The following is a 20,566-nucleotide window of genomic DNA, read 5'->3' as shown; positions in this document are numbered from 1 at the left end:
TATATATATATATTTTTTTTTTTTGTGCATGCAGCTTTATCTTCATTCTGTGGCTGAGATAATTATGGCGATTGTGTTACTAGATCTATGCATTATTATTTCCCCACTCCATATAAACAGCCAGTTGTGTTAGAAATAGAAGATAACCAATCACTGTAAATTTTGATAGATACTAAAATGTCTGATCTTCAGTATATCCTGGAGAAACAGGATGGATCTTCAGTATATCCTGGAGAAACAGGATGAATCTGCAGAAGCCATTGCCCGTATTTCTGACCATATTACCATTGTCGCACAATTCTACTTTAATAAAAACTCATACGACAGTTTTGAAAACAGAATTTTCTGTAGCAAAACACAAGTAATCTGATTACTCCCATGGTGCAGAGGTAGGGTATGTGTAGTACAGTAGTCCAGGCTTGTTTAATGTCTCAGATGATGGGCTGCCAGGTGAAAGGAAGAAAATGAGTGCACTGCAAGCACAGGCCAGCTCTGTTATTGTGGAGGGAACTGTTTGTCACCTAGTAGAGACCACTGACTTTTATGACACAAGATAAAATATCCATTGTGAGGGATGTGGGAAATCACACACATAACCTTTTTTCACATTATATAGGAAACACCATGACAGCTGTATGACATAATAAGGTAACAACTGTGCACTGTATAAATTGACAGTGACAGATATTACCAGTACACATGAATTATTCAGAAACTGACAAAAGAAGAAAGTGTTGCCACACCAAAAGCATGGTTATATGACCCTGGGCATAAGCACTGAAATAAAAGGGATGTATATTACCACATGTTTTAATTCAGATTGGGCACAAAACTCAGAAGTGTGGCAAATATATCTTCACAGAAAAAAAATTCTTCCATGGCATTTTTACAGAAAAAATAAGGTGGCTATAAAGCATGCAAAAATTTACTTTTTTTATGGAAATATAAATTCTCATAATATCCTTTAAAGGTTTTTCAACATAGCTCTCAAATGTCCAGATTTTTTACTTGCATTTTCTGTTCCACATAAAATCTGTGATTGGCTAATTATTGAGGATTGCACATACCTCAGCATCAGTATGAAAAAACTTGAGGTACTTCATTGCTTAATACAAACTTTTAATATACATGTTCAAAGGACAAAAAAGTTAAAACCAAGTGCTTTTGTCCCATTTAACCACAAGACTTTTCAGAAGATAAAAAATATATATATATATATATATATATATATATATATATATATATATATATATATATATGCATTTAACAAGTTTAAATAATCTGCCAAAGAAGCCACATGACAAATTAAATGCCCATTGCCAGAATCATGTAAGCAACCTTCACTTATTTTAAATAAAAAGCTAAAATGCTCACTATCATGCAACATTAATTCTTAAATGTTCCACAAAACCAAGTTATCACATAAAATATATATGTAAAACAGTTTTTCGTACTGCCGCTTAGGTGCGTGCTGTCAGTTTTTGCTTCTGTTGTTTTTGCTTAATAATTTAGGATTGAAGTCACTAAATAATGGTAGACTTTTGAGTTTCAGACTTCATAGCCTCATAGTTTATAAGAGCAATATTTAAAATTTGGCTTTATTTTTGGGCCTTTGTCCCCCTGTTATTTTGGCTTTGTCCAACTTTCTTGAGCTAGGAGATTGTAAGGTATGTTTTTGAAATATATTTTGACAGTCAAATTATTAGTATTGTAAAGCAAAATGGCCACATAAATTTAGAGAAAATAATATCTTCCATGATATTTCTACAGAAAGTAAAGTAAAATGCACTTTTCAAGAAATCTGAAAATGTTCATGTATCTCAGAATGGATAATGCTGCTGTTGGACAGACTCTGCATCCACATAAAGCAAAATTCATTTCAACGCTTATTCAAGAGCAACTTAGATCTATGGATGACAAGCAGAAAATTTATCCCAGGGCTGCCCCCTTTACTACTAATGGACAGAGGCAGCTCCTAAATGCATAGCTCTCCTCCAATTATCTATGGTATGATCCCGGTTATTCTCATTAGGGATAATATATAATTATCAACCATGGGATGGGTAAGGCCAGTCTATGACTAAATTGAATAGGTTATTTTGAGCACAAAAAGGGAAACTGACTTGGTTTAAAATGGCCTGCAAGGGCAGCTAGCCTAGTACATGCATATGAATCTATGAACCTAAATATAAATCCTCAACATGTCCTTTAAATGCTCTGCAAATAAAAATGTTGAAAGTTTCTTGATCTTTGATCTTCAAAACATAAGTATCATAACATAGCTACAAAAGAAAAGTGGAAGTTTAATTAAATTTTGTCTTATTCTTTCAGGTGCAGTTGAACGAGTAAAGAAAATTAGAGACTATGCATTTGTTCACTTCAACAACAGAGAAGATGCAGTTAATGCTATGAATGCTCTGAATGGAAAGGTATTTAAAAGCCTGTTTAAGGGCTAATGAACCATAAAAAGAGTGGGTGACCATATGTATCATATACAAAATTAAAGATGATGCCTACATGTGTATATTTTGTGTAGAATGACCCTATGTGAAATGGCTCTGAATTTTCAATAAGATATGTAACTCATATGGCATTACTAACTTCAGCCTTTAGGTATGGATCTTATTCCATACTCTCGTGATAGAGAAACGTGATACTAGCTACAACTGTGCACTTAGTCTTAGGTGAAACTCCGTTTGCTCTGTAACTAATTCTGTAATAGCTGAAATGTATTTATGCACTCACAGTGAAACCACTACTTAAAGAGTTCATATGAAACTTTTCTAAGCTTTCAGTATTAAAAAAATACAGTAACCTGTTCATACATGTACTGATTTATCCATATAGGAGATTCAAGTCTAGCTGCGTTTTGCAGATCTGAAACACACTATCAGAATAATATTGTAACTGTGAGGAAGACCATATATGAAAGCTGTATATCTAGTAAACATGGAATCGATTTCACAAATGGCTATATGCAGAGAGCACAGTTTTAGCAAGTTATATAACAGAAACTCTATCTTTGTCCTGCCAATAAGCATATGTGCTTGTTGGATTTTATCTGAAACCAAAGATTAACTGATACTGAAAAATGTGTCTAAGCTTACATTCAAGCTCTCTGATTCAGGAGCTGGTTGTCTACCTCTGCTGCTATTAAATGGAGTTCAGGTAGTGTGCTGTACAAGCAAAAGATACATGAGGACATTATGCACATTCTGTAAACAGTCTCTATTAATTGGTTACTACCTTAAATTAGAATCACACTGTATGCAGCATTGTGCTACCATAAAGCAATCTCACACTGTATGCAGCCTCCTGGGCTCACTTTTACAGATGCACCAACAGTTTGACACACAGAAGAATCATAGGTGGTCAGTATATGAAAATTCACCACCCTTATAATCTGCTCATAATCTGATTATCAATAAGAATGAATGGAAAATCAGAGATAATATGAGAATATAGACAAAAGGCCATTGAGATAGGAAATATTGTCTTCTTACCGATGTCTCAAGCACTTCACAAATTTAGATAGTGTTTATTTGCTTTTTAGACCTCATAGTTAGGTAACATTTCAGATATTTCAGGACTGTCTGATTTATTGACTCACTTTTCTTGGTAAGTAAGCTTTCCCTGTCACTTTCAATGTCTTCTGTAGATAATAATGCCTCTAGTTTTTAGAATCCCCAGTACCCGTTTAGTTGATCACTGTAACGTCTAAACAAGATAGTGTATACGCATCGAGTTTCATTGTTGCAGTACTAACAATGTGGATTATCTTTCATGTGACAGCCTTTAGCCAGCCCAAATACCAGAAACCCCCTCCTTGGCTGGCAGACACACTCTTCCTGACATAAGGACATCTGGGTATTAGGGTTGTCAGCCATTGCTATTTTATAGCTCTTTCCTGCAACTTGATCCTGAAGCATCCACTTCTGCCAACTGTGTCACAGTTCTTCACAAAGTTAGGTGCCTCATTCTACTCTGTATGATACTGGAGTAGTTTATTCATTTATGAGTTCAGGAAACCCTTAGGCCATCTTTCTTTTGTACCATGAATGTAGATTCAATCAACATCTTTTACTGATTGTTTTATGTTTATTATTTTAATTTCTACAAATAATTCTTTGAATAGCAAATCTAAGACTTGGCTTGATTAAATCAAGTCTAAATTCAATCTATCAGTTAAAAAACAACTCAACATGAGATTCAACTATTATATAATTTGCTGTGGCTCAAGAGTGTAAACAGAACAAGAAAGTATTCTCCTTCAGCAGTTGGTGCTGTTTGGATTTTTTTTTTTTGCTTCCATATTTAAACAACTGATTACATTTTTCTGCTATGGCAATTCATAGCAGTATGTTCAGATGTACTTTTTAATTCAACAGCACCCATTCTTTTCAAAATATACAGCAAAAGTATGCATACATAGACTGAGTCCCATATTTTTTGACAGTATGCTACAGCAAATCATATAAAGCAAGAAATGTCAATGTCACACATTCATAAAATTGCTAATATTACTGAATATGCAGTTACTGCAATGGTGAATATGTTCATGAATTTTCAGATGTCATGAAGACTGGGCCTCCTTGTGTGTTCTGTCTTATATGGTGCTGATTTTTATACATGTTCAATAGCTTTGGTTAGTAGATGAACTTTGAATTATTTCCAGAGCTCATGAGTGCTTCACATGCAGCATTTTCAGCACCACTTTTGTTTCTCTCAATTAATTAATTCACTTTGGTTGCTTACGGAATATAAGCATTCTGTGCATTTAGCTCAAAACATTTCCTATGATCTACTTTTAAAATCTCATCTACCTTCTCTGGACAATCTTCCATAATATGACTTAATACTCTGCAAAATTCTTAGTCAGTACAAGTCATTCAAGCTACAAATCCAACTTCTGGAAGAATTGCCAGCAAATGATCCTCCATCAGAGCAATAATACACTCAGTCATCTATGCAACTATCAGATCGAGTTTGTAGTAGTGTAACTCTTTATAGACTATCTTCATTCCCATGCACTTTTCAAGTTAATACTCTAATTATTACAGGATGTCAAGATAAGAGCCTGTCTTTCCAGTCAGCTCTGTGCCACAGAGAGATGAAGGCCAGACTATAATCCAGATGTCCCAGGTTTGATTTGTGGCTGTTGTACTACAGAAACTAGCAATAGTAGAAAGGAAATGATGAGGCAATGCCTGGATTTTTAGGGGGAGGGTGGGTGAGGGCATGGTTTGGGATGGGAGTATTAGGAAGCTGGTAAATGTGGGCTCATAAGGACAGCAGTGGTGTTGGTTAAAAATGCATCAGTGAATAGTAAACAAGCAATGATTTTTATTTATGTACAACTCCATTAACAGACAGACATGTATGGTGTCCAAAAAAAGGTTAATAGTGATGTAAGCTCCGTTACAAACTTAAACTTTCTACAGTACAAAAGTCTGTGCAATTTCTTTAACAAAAAATTAAAGCCAGGGTGTTTTTATTAGTCTGTGATTTTTTTTTCAGAGACAGAATCCAAGATACATAAGTAGTTGCATCATTCTCACCCATATGCATAGTATGCTGAGTCATGCTTCCAATAAAATATGTATGGTATGCTGAATCATGACTACAGTTCCATATGCATGATAGGCTGAATCATGGTTTCAATACCATATGCATAGTATTCTGAATCATGCTTCCAATAACATATGTATGGTATGCTGAATCATGACTCCAGTTCCATATGCATGGTAGGCTGAATCATGGTTTCAATACCATATGTATGATATGCTGAATCATGGCTCCAGTTCCATGTGTATGGTATGCTAAATCGTGGCTCCAGTACTGTATGGAGAAAGTAATGCAAGATATTGCCCCTAATTATAAAGTGTTAGAACTTTGTCACAGGTTAATAATGCCTTGTGTGTGTTAAACATTTTTTGCTTCTAATGCTTTAACTATAGGACATTGTATGCTACTTCCACCCTGTATAGAAATGCTAGTGCTGTGTTTAGCTACACATAAGCATTGTACAGTAGTTATGTAAGCTTTGCAATGCTTATAACTCTTTCACATAAATGCTTGAGAGAAAGGGCATCTTAGGAATACCATTAACCTTCTTAGAATATGGGCAAATATGAACTTTTCCCCCGCTTCCTCCAAGTATTCAATATGTAATTTCCAAAATCCATATTTGCACTTTTTAACTCTCTCTTGCAGGACATTATACAGGTTATTCAGATGTTCACTCTTTCTTTTATCTGTGAACTGTAAGTCATTACAATACAACATTATATCAAAATATTTTCAAATGTTTCCAAGAGTTTTTTTTTTTTTTTTTTAACTGAAGGTGCAGAAATGACAATGGGTAATTTGTTCTAGATATAGTAAAACAAAATGGTGAACCAAATAACTGACATTAAAATCTGGTTCATCCTGTTTCCTGTGTGGTTGTTTCCAGCCTGGATTGTGTTTTTGTTATAGATAAATAAATCCTGATAATTTCTTATTATTACATATTTCTTAAATTAATCCTACAACAGCAATTTATATTAAGCAATTAGTATTAAGCCATCCTAGGAAAGTGAGAGGCAGTACAATGCTGATAACCACTGCATGTCCATTCAATGGTCCTTCTATCTTGTAGTGTTTAGAATTTGTGTCAGATTCAAAATTCACTGCATATTGTTTCAATTTTACTAGATACTGTATAAATGCCTTGTTCACCTTCTGGCCACAGTGATCAAATCAGAATCCTTCTCTTAAAGGCTTCAGGATGTATCTGTAATTTCCAACTTTTTCTTGAAGTAGCCCACATGTGGATGCACCCATTATACTCAATAATCCTCTCATATGACTTAGCTCAGGAATTTTATTCATTATTAAAAACTATTTATTTTAATATCTGCTGGCCTCAGTTACAAAGCTGGCTTAAATTAATCAGATCAAAAAGAAACATCTTTGCTTTAGCATAGATACTTTTAATACTATGCTGTCCATTTTTTTCTCTTCAATATACTCTACCGGCAAACAGCACATGGGAAGACTATGTATACTGTTTAAGCCTGCCTACTAAATGACGACTCCTGTAGAGCATAACTTTTATGGATGCCTCAAGCTAGCACCCAACAGAATTGCTGTGGGAGCAAGAGATTAGGAGTAGTGAGGATATGGTATGTATGCCTGTGATAAAGGGCTGGTAACCTTATCCCAGTATACAGCAAATTACTCCTTCACTCATAGAGGCTGGCACTCCAATGGTGAGTGGTAGTATGTGTGAATAAAATGAAAACACTGTCATTTGTGTTAGCATGTCTGGAAGGAGATTTGTGTATATTCTCTGATTAACTTGTATTGATGCCAGCATGTCTAATTGTGAAAATGCAAATACGTTTTTAAAATGTTGAGTATTTCCCTATTTTTACAAAATGTTTAAATAATTTGTCAGTGTTTTCATACATTTCTAATTGTGCAGGTTTGTAAGGGAGATTCTAAAGTACAAACTGTCTGTGGAGAATCAGTTGATCAGTATGTGATGTCATTAGAATGTTCCTGGTTGCCATGTGATTATTTGAATAGATGACTGACAGGAAAAATAACTTTTTCAAACAGCTGATTGTTATTTTTAAAATAAGACAGTTGAGACTGTTAACCTGGACTATAAAAGAGACTGCTGAAGTCAGTTGAAGGGCAGTTAGTTAAGAGCAGAAGTTAGATAAAAGATGCAGTCAGTTACAGTGCTGTGCAGTGAACACCCAAGAAAAATGACTCACCAAAAATATAAGCCTGCCCTTGCCTTGCTGTTATGTTTTAGATTAGATCAGGGACAGAATTCTCTAGTTAGATTAAGAAAGTTTAGTTAGTTAGATAGAGTTTTTTTTAAGATGAAGGACTTCTATCCTACAGTTTTATACTTCTGCGAATTTTGATGTTTATTGAAAGTTATTGATTTACATTCTTGTAATCATTTTACTTATTAAATGTTTTTCATTACTTTACACTGTGGCTGGACAGTCAATGTGTTCTTTACAGATTAGAGAGTGCTTATACCTGTTTGATACTCCACAGGTCACCTTGAATGCCTGGCTGTTTCTGGTCATAGCTATCATTTGTTTTCCTATTTAATTTTTAATAATTGATTACCCTTTTAAGGGTGTGTAGACCTGTCTGTCTCTGGTGGCAGCATTTACTATTTGTATTGGGGAGGGACACTGTTGAAAATCTGTGTCAGGCTTCCCATAAGTGTTGGGAGTGTGTGAGATTTAAATTTATTTTGAATGTGAGTGAGTCAGAGGTCTTAACTGGAACATTGCTCTGAAGTGTATGATAAGGGATTATATTTGGTGTGGACAGAGGTATATAGCCTAGTCCCAAGTAATAGAGCATGCTCCTGATGTGCTCTTAATGGAAATTGTGGACTTTTACTCTTTGTGTTCTCTGTGCTCTAGCGTTTTCAGTGACACTCCCACGCTGGAGTCAGTGATGAGGATTGAAGCTCCTTAATTACTGACCCGGGTTTTAAGTGGAGCATGTCACATTATTGGTAGCAGTCCAGGATATTAAATGGACTTCACAGCATGACATTTGTAATTTTTTATAGATACTCAGTCTTGGAGCACGATAAGATGCTTACATATTTTGAGTTTACAAAGTACTTCTAAAAAAATAGTAAATGATTTCATGCACTGTTACAAAAATAGCAGATGTGTTGAAAAATTATGGGGACGTTACTTGTCAGATAAGAGCTTCAAGAAGATGGCGACCTAAGAACCAATTTCTGTATACTTCTAAAATATAACATTTGTGTATTGATGTATTTGATACAGAACAGGCTGTTTATCTGTTGGTTTACTATATAATATTCCTGACTGGTGATAATATATTCATTGCTATATTTAGCAGTTATAACCTGAAACATCTAAGATGATATTTTAGTCTATATATTAATCTTGCAGTAATTTTTTTTCAGACCCATCTGATGAAGTACTTCTACAAGTTTGAAAGCACTTCTTGGCCCTTGTGCATCAGTTATTTTAAACTATTTCTTATTCTGAGGAAATATTCCAAAGGGAAAAACAAACAAAAATCAATCAAAATATAACTACTAAAAACATTCATGAAAAGAACCGAACAGGAGCTAGTAGAAATATACAAGTCGAGAGGTTCTGTTCTTTTATTGTAACTTTAGAACTTCATCATAACACACTGCATTTTTAACTGAATTAATTCAAATACTGAAATATAATGTCATGTGACCTGCAGCTCACACATTTCATCCAATAAAATATTTGTCTTTACAATTATTATAGAACATTATAGGGTTCTCTTAAAATGTACATATCAGAATTAAGTACAATATCTCATTTTTGTACACAAACTACAAAAACAAAACTCAATTTTTCTAAGCTTTTAAAAACATTTCAGATTAATGACACCATTTAAGCATGGTGCTTTATTAGCTGCCAAGGCTATTTACCATTTCATCTACATACATTCCAAGGTGGTGGTGTAATTGCCAAGAAAAACATTAGTGCTAACTTGATCTTTGACAAAAAATGATTTTTTTTTAATTATTAAAATTGATGGCATGTTTTACTCACGTATTTTCAGTATTGTTTTTCTTCGGAGGTAATGTGTGTTCATTTTTTCTCTGTGACAGCATTCTAGTGGTTTAACCAATGTAGAAGCAGGAATTACATGTGGCCAGTTTCACAATGCCTTAAAATGTGCATTAAATCCTATGCCAAACCTAAATCATCCTTCTATTATGCCTGAAGACATTTTAATTTTCCAATTATTTTCTATTTTTTTTTTTAGTACCTGTCATATCAACACAGATTGGTAATGGAAAACCTGCGCAAAACTTACTAACTTCTGTATTTTCAACTTTTTGAACATAAACACATAATATGATTAGTTGAAACGTCCCCTATGTTTTTGTTGTCACTTCATCAATGATACTGCCAACTTATATTTGGCTCTTTACCTCTTGCTTTAAATTAACCTTTTAACTACTGTACTTCTGAAACAAATGTCTCATCATTACTAATCAGTTTGCTCAATCTAATAAATTAGCCCGATGACATTTCACTTCATATGGTAGGGGTGTTGACTACTGAAATGTAAATAACTATTGGCAAATGTCTCTTTCGTATACACATTACTATGAAAACACTTATTGAACCTATCTATTATTATTGTTATATCCAAAAAATACACTGTTGCCTATATCACTAAGTAGTAAAAAAAATAGTACTTTTGTTAGTGTCACTTAAAAATTATAAAAATGATCTTATGTGCCCTTCCAAATGAAATATAAATTATCAATGTATATTTTTTTATAAGAAAAGTCTCTTCTCACTAACAAAGGACTAAATTTGCAAATGAGTGAGCCACTCTAGCCCCAAAAGCAATACCTGTCAATTGTTGTTAGAGCTCATCATCAAAAGTAAAAAAAAAAAGTTAATTTTAATGTTATTAGTATCTGTAGATTCACATAGATTCACTTAAATATTATTTAGGGAAATGAATACCAGTATCCTGTTCTCCAGAAGTATATATAAAGATACCATCGCTGATTTGTGTTGATATGACAGATATTAAAAAAAAACGCTCCCTATTGAAATATCAGCACTCAAATGCTCTGTGCCAACATGCCCAAAAAAAAACAAAAGCACAGGTGAAGAATAAATCTCGAAGATCTCTTTTCTCCTCAAAACTTTTTTGTAGATGGGGAAGCCCCCTGCACCCACCATATGCAGGGACAAACCCCCCCACACCCTTAACTTATATATACCAAGTCTGAGATCGCCATACCTTGGAAACAAGGGAATATTCTAAAAAAGGCAGCTCAGACTTAATATATGTAAGTCTCTTCTTTCAGCCATGCATTCTCCATATTTCGGGACTCGCTCTAGTGGGTCCCAATATTTCAAATAGTTACTATTAAAAACATTTAGATTTGGAAAATTATCATGGGAAACCAGGATTTAACAAAGGTTATTGGGCAAGCACCAAGATTAACTTATAAGAAAGAAATAATTAAAGTCTTTGAAAAACAATTGATGGATTTAAAGTTACATGGTTTAGGACCGTTTGGTATACACCCATGTCAGTCATGTAAATATTGTAGGTATATTAACACAGGCCACAATGTTGGTGCCATATACAATTCATGCAACAGCTTCTACACAGGTAAAAGCACTAGAATGCTCTTACAGAGAATAAAGCAACAGGCTTAAATGTTGTCATTAATATTAAATGTGCTTTAGAACCTAATAAAATCTGTTTTGTTTTTATGGTTTAAGTGTAGAAACACAAGATACTGTATTTTATTATATGTTTATAATAAAAGGGACATATCATTTTTCATATAAGAGTTGTAAAGAACATTTTTATTGGATGAAATGTGTCAGCTGCAGGTCATGTGAACATTATGTTTCACTATTTAAAAGTCTGCAGTTACACATTCGGTTTGTACTGATAAAGTTCTAATGTTATGGTAAAAGAACAAAAGCACTCAACTTATATATTTGCACTGGTTCCGGTTCTGTCCTTTTCATATATGTTTTTAGCAGTTAGTGTTTTTGTTTCTTTGTTAAAATAAATGTGTTATATTTAAAAATAATGCATTTAGGGGTTTAAAAATTGTTGTTAAATTTCAGTTATCAAAGTTTTTAAATACTTTACTAAATGATAATGTGGATAAAGAATACAAAGATGTTTTGCCCCCCCAAGGTTCACCTGAGGGTTATTTTGAAAATGAAATAATCTCAGTATTTTTAATAAAATCCTGTACTATTGTTGCTTCCTTAAATTACAGCTCTTATTTTAGAATTAATTGTCACTGACATTTACTTAATGCAAGCATTATACTAACAAAGGCATTTTCCAAACATGTCAATCATTGAGGCCTTTAGCAACAAGATTCCAAACTTAAAATAAACCTTGCTTCTTTCAACTCTAACTTTGTTTTAATATACATTACTTTTATTTTACGCATTTTACAAAGAAAAGGGAAACTAAAAGAATGTAACCAATTGTGCACATCTAAAATGTGCTTGCAAATGTGATTTTTGTATTTGTCTGATAGCAGTGCCTTATGTATAATCTATTTTTTTATCTGATCAGTTGTCTTTTGGATGTAAAACAAGTTACCTAGAAGTAACTCCATAAATGGGCATTACAAAATAGCATAGAAATACAACTTATATACAGAAACTGTGTCCATTAATATTCTTTAGACCCAAACTAACAATTACAACATTGCCCCGACCTGCAAAAAAATATTCTGAAAATGCCCTGGATTGACTGGTGGTCATGTTCAGTCAGGCAGTTACAATTTCTAAACTCTCTCTTCTATAATTCAATTGACTCTCTAGCATTAAGTGTCATACATACATTAATATATTGTGCACTTGAAAATACAGTGATGGGTCTGTGGTTGATTACATATTCACCAATCATGACATGGCACTTTTGCTATACAATTTCTTATTTGGAAATACCTGTTGAGTCTCCTCCATTTTTGTTGATAAAAAACACATCCAACCAGAATAAAAAATAAACCTGTCAAAGTCTTGCCTTAATGAAACTAGTAATACAAAGCATTTTCTGGGGTGAAAGGCCTCCAGTACACCCCATTTCTAGATACACATACTAGCTGCACAGTACATAACCGTAGAGAAAACAGAAAAGCCCACATAGCTTGAAATGCTGCATGTAAACACATAGAAGCCAAACCAGCAGTTATTTGTTATAAAAAAGGGCAATTACAAAGATTTCAATTAGGAAATAGAAATTAACTATATTAAACGTATCTACACTGCACTCAACCAGGTTTAGGGAAACATCTGTACTGTGCACCTATACTGATCTGCAATGTGACTGTACCAGCTACAACAGTACTTGTATCCTCAAATTCTGCATTATTTTTCCACTTGGTCTGCTCAGATCTTTTTGACAATAAAGCCTTGTATTCACCTTATTAACACAAGCACAATAAGTGTTAATGTGGTCACCACCTCACCAGCCAATATCCATTCTATCTTTGCCTGTAATGTTTTGGGGAAGTTCACTACATTGTCAGTGAAAAATGGTGAAGCCAACGGTCTAATTAGTGTCCTCCTTGTAACCCCAGGCATAAGTTAGAGCATTATCTTGAAAACTGCATATTTGTCAGAAGGTCAGGGTCTCTCTCTCTTTCAGATAAACCTGGTGTCTGGAGGGTTCCACATTCTCTGTGCCAGCTGAGAACGTGATATGACTTTATATCAACTGATGGTGTGAACCTGAACCTTTAGGTTTGTGTATTCCAAGGGGCTGGGGATGTGAACCCCTTGCTCCCAAACTTGAGAGGATTTCTTGTAGTTTTGACACCACTCTGCCCCTGGATTATCATCTGCTGTTCATATTCAGTCAGTCTAAACCAAGGATTCATCCCTTGAGTCATTCAGTAACTGCTAGCACGAGTCTGTAGACTGTCCCTCCTGTAAAGATACCCTAATATACTAAGTTTCACAGCTGCAACATAGGAGGAGACATTAGCATACAAAAGCAGGTATTGCAGCTCAGGATCTAAAAGTCAAGGAGGTATTTAACATCTGCTAGGGCCTTGAGTATAGTTAAACATCAGTCCCCTGTTTGTCTTGATGTCTATGTCTTGTTAGACACAAACTCTGATTTGTATATCACATGTGACCTTACTCTGGTGGGTAGTAGGGTCATGGTACTCCATGTGACCTTATGCTGGTGGGTAGTAGGGTCATGGTACTCCATGTGACTTTATTCTGGTGGGTAGTAGGGACATGGTACTCCATTTGAGCTTATTGTGGTGGGTAGCAGGGTCATGGCACTCCATGTGAACTTACTGTGGTGGGTAGCAGGGTCATGGCACTCCATGTGAACTTACTGTGGTGGGTAGAAGGGTCATGGTACTCCATGTGAGCTTACTCTGGTGGGTAGTATGGCCATGGTACTCCATGTGACCTTATTCTGGTGGGTAGTGGGGTCATGGTACTCCATGTTCATAGGCTGGTACTAGGCTATCAGCCCTAGGGCCTATACAAGCCTAGCCGTAACGATTCCCTGGCTATTTCTTCCCACAATATTTACTTCCCTGGACCCCTGTCTAGCAGGGCAACTGACATGATCCCTGGGATGAATTTCCTTACTCCCATCCAATTGTCAAGGTTCCTTTTGAAGAGGGCCAAAGAGGCACTCTGCTTGACATGTATAGGCAATCTATTCCAGAGTCTGGGGAGTCTCTGGGTCAGGAACCTATCCCTCCAGCAAATTTTGTTTATTGTGACGACAAAGTTTAAATCTCTGGAGCGTGTGGCTCTGAGGGATTGAGATTTCTTTAAGTTTAGCATGTCCAACAGCTCTGGGTTTGACATGGCCTTGTATGTTAAGCAGAGATCGCCTCTGAGTAGACGATATGCAACAGAGTATAGCTGGAGTTTTTTAAGGCAGTCAGCGTAGGGCATCTGATTTAGGCCTGTGATTCTTTTAGTGAGGTATTTCTGCAGTCTTTCCAGTTGTTGCAGATGTCTTGAGAGGTACATACCAAACAGGGCGTTGTATTCTATAATGGGTCTAATGAGGGATGTGTACAGTGGGACAATGACCTCCTTTTTTCTGGATGAAAAGCCCTTAGTGATGAGGTGTGCCACATAGAAGGATTTCCTGACTGTTGTGGCGATGTGGTTATCGAAGGTGAGACCACTGTCCACCTGTGTCCCTAAGTCTCTTATCACACTTTTGGTGTTTAGTGTACTGCCACCTATATGGTAATTCATGGGTACATGTTTTTTTTCCAAAGGGGATAACTATACATTTCTTGGCATTGAGCTTGAGCCCATGGCTCTGGCACCAAGCATCTGTTTCTGTAAGGCCCTTTTGTAGAGTAACAACATAATTTGGGGATTCAATAATGGCTGCCAGTTTGCAGTCATCTGCAAACTTTGTTAGCCAGAGTCCCTTAGTGTTGGCATGTACTTCAGAGAAGTAGATGCCAAACAAGAGCAGTCCCAGGACTGAACCCTGAGGTACTCCACTTATCACTTGTCTGGAGCTGGATTTGGAGTCAGCTACTTTTACAGTGTGGGTTCTATCAGTAAGCCAGTTAGCAACCCATTTGGTGACATAGGGATTAATGCCCAGCTTAGTAAATTTATCTATGATTCCAGAGTGGGGGATGGTGTCAAAGGCCTTGGCAAGGTCTAGATAGGCTGTGTGGACCACCTTACCTTTGTCCATGGCTCTGGAGACTGATTCAAAGAAGTCAATCAGATTCAGGAGACAAGATCGGCCCTTCTTGAATCCAAACTGGGTGGGGTCCAGTGTTTGAAGGTTGCCAATGTCTTTGTTTATAAGTTCCATGATAATATGCTCCATGGCCTTGCAGACAAGGCTCGTCAGACTGATGGGACGGTTGTTTCTGGGATCCAAGGTGGATCCCCTCTTGTGGAGTGGGATAACTGTAGCTCTGCGCCACTCAGTGGGAACAAAACCTGAGGTGAGGCTATGATTAAACATGACACTTAGGTGAGGTGCCAGTTCATATTGTAGTTCATGTAGTACACAGCCCGGGATGTCATCTGGTCCCATGGATGCTGTATTCTTAGCTTTGGAGAGTGAGTTTTTTACCTGTGTGGCCATTATTACTGAAATTTGGCAATCTTCCGGTATTGAGATGGGCCATTTAGGGGATGAGAGGGGGGTGAAGTTGGCACTGAATCGATCTGCCAGGATATTGTCAATATCCTTGGGATCAGTATATTTAATGCCATTCTGTTTTAGCTCAGAGCAGATCTGAGCATTGCCATTTAGATTCTTGACATAGTTATAGAATGCCTTGTGGTTGTCTTTGGAATCTTTGGCATTTCTATTTTCGTAACTAGCTTTGGAGGATTTTATGAGGGATCTCAGTTTCTTACTGAGGCTGGTAAGGGAGTTTTTTGCATCCTGGGACTTTCCTCTTTTCTGCAACAGTTTCTTCCTTTTGTTGTAAAGTTTGTTTATGGCAGGGGACCACCTGATTGGCTTCCTTTTTTTGGATGAGAGCATCTTGGTTCTATTTGGGATGGCACAATTCATGCATGATTGGATGTGCTCGTGCAGTGCCTTAGTGTAGGATTCAGCAGTTGAACTTTCAGTTCCAGTCTGCATGGGTGTCATGAAGTTTGTCACTTCTGACTTGAGTAGCATGAAGTTGGCTTTGGAGAAGTTTTTTATGGAGGTTTCCTTACTGGGGGGGGGGTGGGATGTGGATTTTAAGGGTGATTAGCTTATGGTCAGACCTGACTAACGAGGGGGTGACCATAGGTGGGGAGCATCGATTTCCCATGTTGGTAATGACCAGGTGTAGGATATTGGAGCCCCTGGTGGGACTATAGATTAGTTGATCCAGGGCGTTGGAATTTATGAATTCCAAGAATCGTTGGGCAAAGGTGTTGGTACACGAGTAGTTTTCCCAGTTAATGGCAGGGTAGTTAAAATCACCCAGTATTAGGGTGTTTGGTTCTATCTTAATATTTTCCAGTATGTTTAGAAAGGTGTAGTGAGAATCTTGGGGCATGGTGGGGGATCTGTAGCAAGCTACAGTTTGGATTGCAGTCTTACCTAGTGGTAGTTGCACCTGAAGAATTTCAGATGCATTGTGTTGGACAACTAGCCTGGTGGTGTGAATATCCTTGGTGAATAATGACACTCCTCCACCTTTAGTGTTTCGGTCCTGGTTTGGTGGCCGAAATGTGTGGTAAGAAATGTAGCCTGGTATTGCAGGGGTGCTCTCTGGAGCCTTGAACCAGGTCTCAGTTACTGCACAGATATCAATGTTCTCCATTTTTAGGAGTGCCTTGAGAGAGAGTGCATTTTGAGGTTTAGACTTCTAGCATTAAGTAGCATTACCTTCAGCTTTTGCATGCTTGTACCTGTTACAGTGGTGGTTTTGTCCTTTGAACTTTGCCTATAAAAGTGATCTTATTCTTGTGGGTAGAAGGGTCATGGTACTCCATGTGAGCTCACTGTGGTGGGTAGCAGGGTCATGGCACTCCATGTGACCTTATTCTGGTGGCTAGAAGGGTTATGGTACTCCATGTGACCTTATTCTGGTGGCTAGTAGAGTCATGGTACTCCATGTGACCTTATCCTGGTGGCTAGCAGAGTCATGGTACTCCATGTGACCTTATTCTGGCAGCTAGTAGGGTAATGGTACTCCATGTGAGCTTTCTGTGGTAGGTAGTAGGGCCATGGCACTCCATGTGACCTTACTCTGATGGGTAGTATGGTCATGGTACTCCATGTGACCTTACTCTGGTGGGGAGTAGGGTCATGATTCTCCATGTGAGCTTACTGCGATGGGTAGTAGGGTCATGGCACTCCATGTAACCTTACTCTAGTGGGTAGTTGGGTCATGGCACTCCATGTGACCTTACTCTGATGGGTAGTATGGTCATGGTACTCCATGTGACCTTACTCTGGTGGGTAGTAGGGTCATGGCACTCCATGGGACCTTACTCTAGTGGGTAGTTGGGTCATGGCACTCCATGTAACCTTACTCTAGTGGGTAGTAGGGTCATGGTACTCCATGTGACCTTATTCTTGTGGGTAGTAGGGTCATGGTACTCCATGTGACTTTATTGTGGTGGGTAGTAGGGACATGGTACTACATGTGAGCTTACTGTGGTGGGTAGCAGGGTCATGGCACTCCATGTGAACTTACTGTGGTGGGTAGCAGAGTCATGGTACTCCATGTGAGCTTACTGTGGTGGGTAGTAGGGCCATGGTACTCCATGTGACCTTACTCTGGTGGGTAGTAGGGTCAAGGTACTCCATGTGACCTTATTCTGGTGGGTAGTAGGGTCATGGTACTCCATGTGATCTTATTCTGGTGAGTAGAAGGGTCATGGTACTCCATGTGAGCTTACTGTTGTGGGTAGTAAGGTCATGGCACTCCATGTGACCTTATTCTGGTGGCTAGTAGGGTCATGGTACTCCATATGACCTTATTCTGGTGGCTAGTCGGGTCATGGTACTCCATGTGAGCTTTCCGTGGTGGGTAGTAGGGTCATGGCACTCCATGTGACCTTACTCTGATGGGTAGTATGGTCATGGTACTCAATGTGACCTTACTCTGGTGGGGAGTAGGGTCATGATACTCCATGTGAACTTACTGGGGTGGGTAGTAGGGTCATGGCACTCCATGTGACCTTATTCTGGTGGCTAGTAGGGTCATGGTACTCCATGTGACCTTATTCTGGTGGCTAGTAGGGTCATGGTACTCCATGTGAGCTTTCTGTGGTGGGTAGTAGGGTCATGGCACTCCATGTGACCTTACTCTGGTGGGTAGTAGGGTCATGGTGCTCCATGTGACCTTACGCTGGTGGGTAGTAGGGTCATGGTACTCCATGTGACCTTATTCTGGTGGGTAGTAGGGTCATGGTACTCCATGTGACCCTACTTGATGGGCAGTGGGGTCATGGTACTCCATGTGACCTTACTTGATGGGTAGTAGGGTCATGGCACTCCATGTGACCTTCCTCTGGTGGACAGTAGGGTTCATGGTACTCAGTGTGACCTTATTCTGGTGGATATTAGGGTCCTGGTACTCCATGTGAGCTTACTTTGATGGGTAGTAGGGTCATGTCACTCCATGTTACCTTATTCTCGTGGTTAGTAGGGTCATGGTTCTCCATTTGACCTTATGGTGGTGGGTAGTAGGGTCATGGTACTCCATGTGACCTTTGGCAGGTAGTAGGGTCATGGTACTCCATGTGACCTTTGTCTGGTGGGTAGTAGGGTCATGGTACTCCATGTGACTTTACTCTGGGAGGTAGTAGGGTCATGGCACTCCATATGACCTTACTCTTGTGGGTAGTAGAGTCAATGTACTCCATGTGACCTTATTTTGGTGGGTAGTAGGGTCATGGTACTCCCTGTGAGCTTACTTTGGTGGGTAGTAGGGTCATGACACTCCATGCGATCTTACTCTGGTGGGTAGTAGGGTCATGGTACTCCATGTGAGCTTTCCGTGGTGGGTAGTAGGGTCATGGCACTCCATGCAACCTTACTCTGATGGGTAGTATGGTCATGGTACTCAATGTGACCTTACTCTGGTGGGGAGTAGGGTCATGATACTCCATGTGAACTTACTGTGGTGGGTAGTAGGGTCATGGCACTCCATGTGACCTTATTCTGGTGGCTAGTAGGGTCATGGTACTCCATGTGACCTTATTCTGGTGGCTAGTAGGGTCATGGTACTCCATGTGAGCTTTCTGTGGTGGGTAGTAGGGTCATGGCACTCCATGTGACCTTACTCTGGTGGGTAGTAGGGTCATGGTACTCCATGTGACCTTACTCTGGTGGGTAGTAGGGTCATGGTACTCCATGTGACCTTACTCTGGTGGGTAGTAGGGTCATGGTACTCCATGTGACCCTACTTGATGGGCAGTAGGGTCATGGTACTCCATGTGACCTTACTTGATGGGTAGTAGGGTCATGGTACTCCATGTGACCTTCCTCTGGTGGACAGTAGGGTCATGGTACTCAGTGTGACCTTATTCTGGTGGATATTAGGGTCCTGGTACTCCATGTGAGCTTACTTTGATGGGTAGTAGGGTCATGTCACTCCATGTTACCTTATTCTCATGGGTAGTAGGGTCATGGTATTCCATTTGACATTATGGTGGTGGGTAGTAGGGTCATGGTACTCCATGTGACCTTTGGCGGGTAGTAGGGTCATGGTACTCCATGTGACCTTTGGCGGGTAGTAGGGTCATGGTACTCCATGTGACCTTTGTCTGGCGGGTAGTAGGGTCATGGTACTCCATGTGACTTTACTCTGGGAGGTAGTAGGGTCATGGCACTCCGTGTGACCTTACTCTGGTGGGTAGTAGAGTCAATGTACTCCATGTGACCTTATTTTGGTGGGTAGTAGGGTCATGGTACTCCCTGTGAGCTTACTTTGGTGAGTAGGAGAGTCATGACACTCCATGCGATCTTACTCTGGTGGGTAGTAGGGTCATGGTACTCCATGTGACCTTACTCTGATGGTTAGTATGGTCATGGCACTCCATGTGACCTTACTGTGGTGGTTAGTAGGATCATTGTACTCCATGTGACCTTTCTCTGGTGGGTAGTAGGGTCATGGTCCTCCATGTGACCTTACTCTGCTGGGTAGTAGGGTCATGTTACTCTGTGTGAGCTTAGTGTGGTGGGTAGTATGGTCATGCCACTTGATGTGACCTTACTTTGATGGGTAGTAGGTTCATGGTACTTCATGTGTCCTTACTCTGGTGGGTAGTAGGGTCATGGTACTCCATGTAACCTTATTCTGGTGGGTAGTAAATTTATGGTACTCCATGTAAACTTACTGTGGTGCATAGAAAGGTCATGGTACTCCATGTGACCATACTCTGGTGGGTAGTAGGGTCATGGTACTCTATCACACTTCAGTTCCTAGGATAAGGAGACAGAGGACTCCAGACCAACAGCAGCTGAGACAGGTAAGAACAACAGACCAACCCTCCATTAGTTTCTCCCCAGGATTATTATTTTGTGATCTCCTTTG

At 38.6% G+C, this 20,566-nt stretch overlaps 1 protein-coding gene across 2 annotated transcripts in view; it reads left to right on the top strand.

The window, feature by feature from the left end:
* Positions 1-20,566, top strand: part of A1CF (APOBEC1 complementation factor) — a 605,281-nt gene that overhangs the window by 444,717 nt on the left and 139,998 nt on the right. For both annotated transcript variants that reach the window (XM_044056418.1, XM_044056417.1), the window contains exon 7: positions 2,332-2,429. In XM_044056418.1, the coding sequence (XP_043912353.1) occupies positions 2,332-2,429 (98 nt within the window). The remainder of the gene's footprint in view (positions 1-2,331; positions 2,430-20,566) is intronic.

Source organism: Protopterus annectens, chromosome 14.part0, assembly GCF_019279795.1.
Source record: "Protopterus annectens isolate FY-2018-M chromosome 14.part0, PAN1.0, whole genome shotgun sequence".
Lineage (NCBI taxonomy): Eukaryota > Metazoa > Chordata > Ceratodontiformes > Protopteridae > Protopterus > Protopterus annectens.
This window is presented reverse-complemented; position numbering and strand designations above follow the sequence as displayed.